The sequence below is a fragment of the Naumovozyma dairenensis genome, chromosome 3 (assembly GCF_000227115.2).
Source record: "Naumovozyma dairenensis CBS 421 chromosome 3, complete genome".
In the NCBI taxonomy this organism is placed as follows: domain Eukaryota; kingdom Fungi; phylum Ascomycota; class Saccharomycetes; order Saccharomycetales; family Saccharomycetaceae; genus Naumovozyma; species Naumovozyma dairenensis.
In genome coordinates, this window is record NC_016481.1 from 533,041 (window position 1) to 536,207 (window position 3,167).

At 35.4% G+C, this 3,167-nt stretch overlaps 2 protein-coding genes and 1 non-coding gene across 3 annotated transcripts; 1 reads left to right on the forward strand and 2 right to left on the reverse strand.

Moving 5' to 3' along the window:
- Positions 1 to 210: 210 nt before the first annotated feature.
- On the forward strand, positions 211 to 1,374 carry CUS2 (U2 snRNP complex subunit CUS2; the record flags this gene model as incomplete). Its single annotated transcript, XM_003669089.1, has 1 exon — positions 211 to 1,374. The coding sequence occupies one exon, from the start codon at positions 211 to 213 to the stop codon at positions 1,372 to 1,374; it is 1,164 nt and encodes a 387-aa protein (XP_003669137.1).
- A 243-nt stretch (positions 1,375 to 1,617) lies between these two features.
- NDAI0Ctrna2G lies at positions 1,618 to 1,689 on the reverse strand. The gene has a single exon. It is a non-coding gene; the product is annotated as a tRNA-Gly (tRNA).
- A 720-nt stretch (positions 1,690 to 2,409) lies between these two features.
- Positions 2,410 to 2,886, reverse strand: NDAI0C02350 (N-acetyltransferase family protein; the record flags this gene model as incomplete). Its single annotated transcript, XM_003669090.1, has 1 exon — positions 2,410 to 2,886. The coding sequence occupies one exon, from the start codon at positions 2,884 to 2,886 to the stop codon at positions 2,410 to 2,412; it is 477 nt and encodes a 158-aa protein (XP_003669138.1).
- Positions 2,887 to 3,167: the final 281 nt, after the last annotated feature.

Below are 3,167 nucleotides of genomic sequence, written 5' to 3' on the forward strand. Positions count from 1 at the left end.
TAGTGAACATACCTTGAAATTATTCGGTAAGAGTGCTTTGAATGGAAGTAAAATTGCTTTAATAGTTAGAATGGTTAAAAGCTCTAAAGGTATTGCTTTGAAAGCTTCAGGAAAGGCTGAAGATGCCACTTTATGTTCAAGTTTAGTAAACGGATTGTTGTAGAGACTTTTATTTTTATTATGTATAAGCTTCTTTAGTATAATTATATAATGTATGAAAAAACAAAAAATAAAACTAGAATATTGTATCTATTACCTTCATTTTCATCCTTTAGATTGAAAATGGCCATTGTTTTCCTTAGTGTGTCTTCCGTTTCCGATTTGACTGACAGCTTCAAGTCACAAATGCATGCTTTATACGTATTTATCACTACGCACAACGTCAAATACATTTTTCAACTTAAAGTAAATATGATATCAAGTCTAGTTCTCAAATACAAACATTCGAAAAAATCATCCATAGCATTAAAGATAGCACATAGAATGGAAAAAGAAGAATTAGATTTAAAAGAGGCATTAAGACTACTAAAGAAACAAGAACTCGAAAGAAGGAAGAAAAAGCGAGATGAAAAGAAAAGTAGAATTTACGAACCGCCTTTTACGTCGATATACATAAGTAATTTACCTAAAGATATCACAGAAGATGAATTAATTCGTGAATTTACCCATTATGGTATAATACGCAAAACTTCTGAGGGAGAAATACGATGCAAGCTCTACAAAGATAGTGATGGTAAAGTTAAGGGTGACGCTTTGATAGTATATGCTAGAATTGAGAGTGTTCAACTTGCAATCGATATGATGGATAAAACGATATTACGTGGATCGATAATTAATGTTCAAACTGCGCAATTTAAAAGTAATAAAAGGAAAATTGATGATAAAAATAATGCAGAAGAAGGTGATCATGTCCCGCTTAAACGTGGGAAGCAGTTGCAAAAATACGCAGAGGATGGCACAATACAAGACGACAGCGCAAAAGAAGTATCGGATTGGCATATTACTAAACTTGAAGGTCATAGTGAGGCAGACAGGACTATTGTTTTAAATAATGTGTTAGACGTCGGTGCTAAATATACGGAAGGTGAATTAGATGAAATCAAAGAAGATATAGTAGATGAATGTTCTACGGTTAAAGGTATCGAACGTTTTGAATTAGATGAATCAAATGGTAGAGCATTAGTAGTATATGAGGATGTACCGTCGGCTCTTAACTGCCGTTCATTACTTGACGGTCGATTCTTTGATGGAAGAGAAATTATAGCACGTACGCTGACTGAGGAAGAAGGCCTACTCAATAAACAAGATCTATCGAATTTCGTAACCCAAGAAAGGGTTGAAGAGTCGGAAGATGATTTAGTCGATGAATCATGAACAATGCATTTTACTAGGTGTATATAAGTTCATATATACGCTGTTTTTAACATTTTCTGGATAAAAACGGAAGACAAAATTGGAATTTATGCATGCTATCCAATATAGCGTTGAATAAGAATGTAAAAATTGATTTATGACAAAGAATGGACCCTGTACCTTCAATGGCTTAATAGAAGTACTAATACGAATCAAGCAACGTTTTCTTGTCTTTTATGATGCAGATAAAAACAAAAAAAATATTGAGCGGTACGAGAATCGAACCCGTGTCTCCACCTTGGAAGGGTGGAATGATAACCACTACACTAACCGCCCATTTGTTTCTGTTTTGGAAGGCAGCGAGCTTTAAGGCTTCTGCAAAACTATCGATGGATATTAAATACCAATCTATCGCAGCTTGTTTGTCGTCAGATGAAGGAGGATCACACTCTTAGTTAAGTTGGACAAACAAGTAGCGGGATTAAATCTTCAGCCGTAACTGTTGATAAACCAACTGTAAGACATGTGTCACAGTGTCGGAAAATGGTATATATTTAACAGACATGTCCCTGTGGCGGCAGTCTGGTCCTCCCTCTCTTATAGGTGAGAGTAATATATAATTAAAGCTCTATATTTTCTTTTGTATATTATATATATTAGATGAATATGAACTAAAATTAAACTCATGATGACTGGTGTCAACCTCATCTTTGATTTTACCTTTGTTGGCGGCGTTGTTCACTATTCTTTAAACGGCGTGCAATGTTGCCCTAGACAAGTGCCCCAAATTCCTCTATTTTATTTCTGTAAATTGGCAGAACCATAATCATTGTTATATTGACACTAAACGAGACGGTATGTTCTCATATAGGCGGCAAAGCTGGGAAGTTTTCATCGTAGGTTAATTGTAAGGGAAATGCGTATTATAAATATTAATAAAGTAGCAGATATCTCTATTTATTTGGTAATAATATCAATAAATCACTAATCTAATACTATCTTGCCTGAAGACAGTAATATAAATGGGTAATTCCCGAAATAAAGAATCAATGGTAATCAAGAAAAGATTCCATATCCGCCTCTTTCGTAAAGAACTTTAGACGTCTTTTTACCAACCTTAGTATATAGTAATTGTGCCCTATGGTTAAAATCATCTGTAGTCCAATACACGAAAGGTACGTCCATACGGTCAGATGCATCGTAGACGAATTCCATTAATTTCCTACCTACACCCTTAACTCGTTGATCCTCTTGGACGAAAAGATCATGAAGAAAGATTTTCCCGTCCAAATTCCATGTCGTGAAGTGGTGCAAATAGGTTACCATGCCAATTGGTTTATTGGTAGTGGTATTTATAGCGAAAGCAGCCCACATCTTCACTTCTGGATCCAAAAATCTCTCGAAAGTGAGGAGTGGTATGTCTTCCTTCATCGTTCTATTGTAGCATTTTTGATATTGTTTCCAAAGAAGAAGCCAATCATCTTTGTCCGTTTCTTGAATAGGTCTGATGACAACACTAGCTTCTTCTGACATTATATACTTTCTTTATTATATCTGGAATTGGGATGGCCCTAAAAAAAGAACCTTCAAAAATCCTGCTCTGTTCCACTATGCTACATAAATGGTGAAGGATTCTAGCCAATTAACGAAAATCTATCTTAGCTCTTCTCAAAGATACCCATTATCAATGATGAGATATGATATGGTATGCTATGATATGTAAGAGAGGGAGAATACCAGACGAATTACATTGGCGCCGCACATTTTGGCGCGGGACATGGCGTCACACATTTTAGTGGAATTTAGAAATGGGG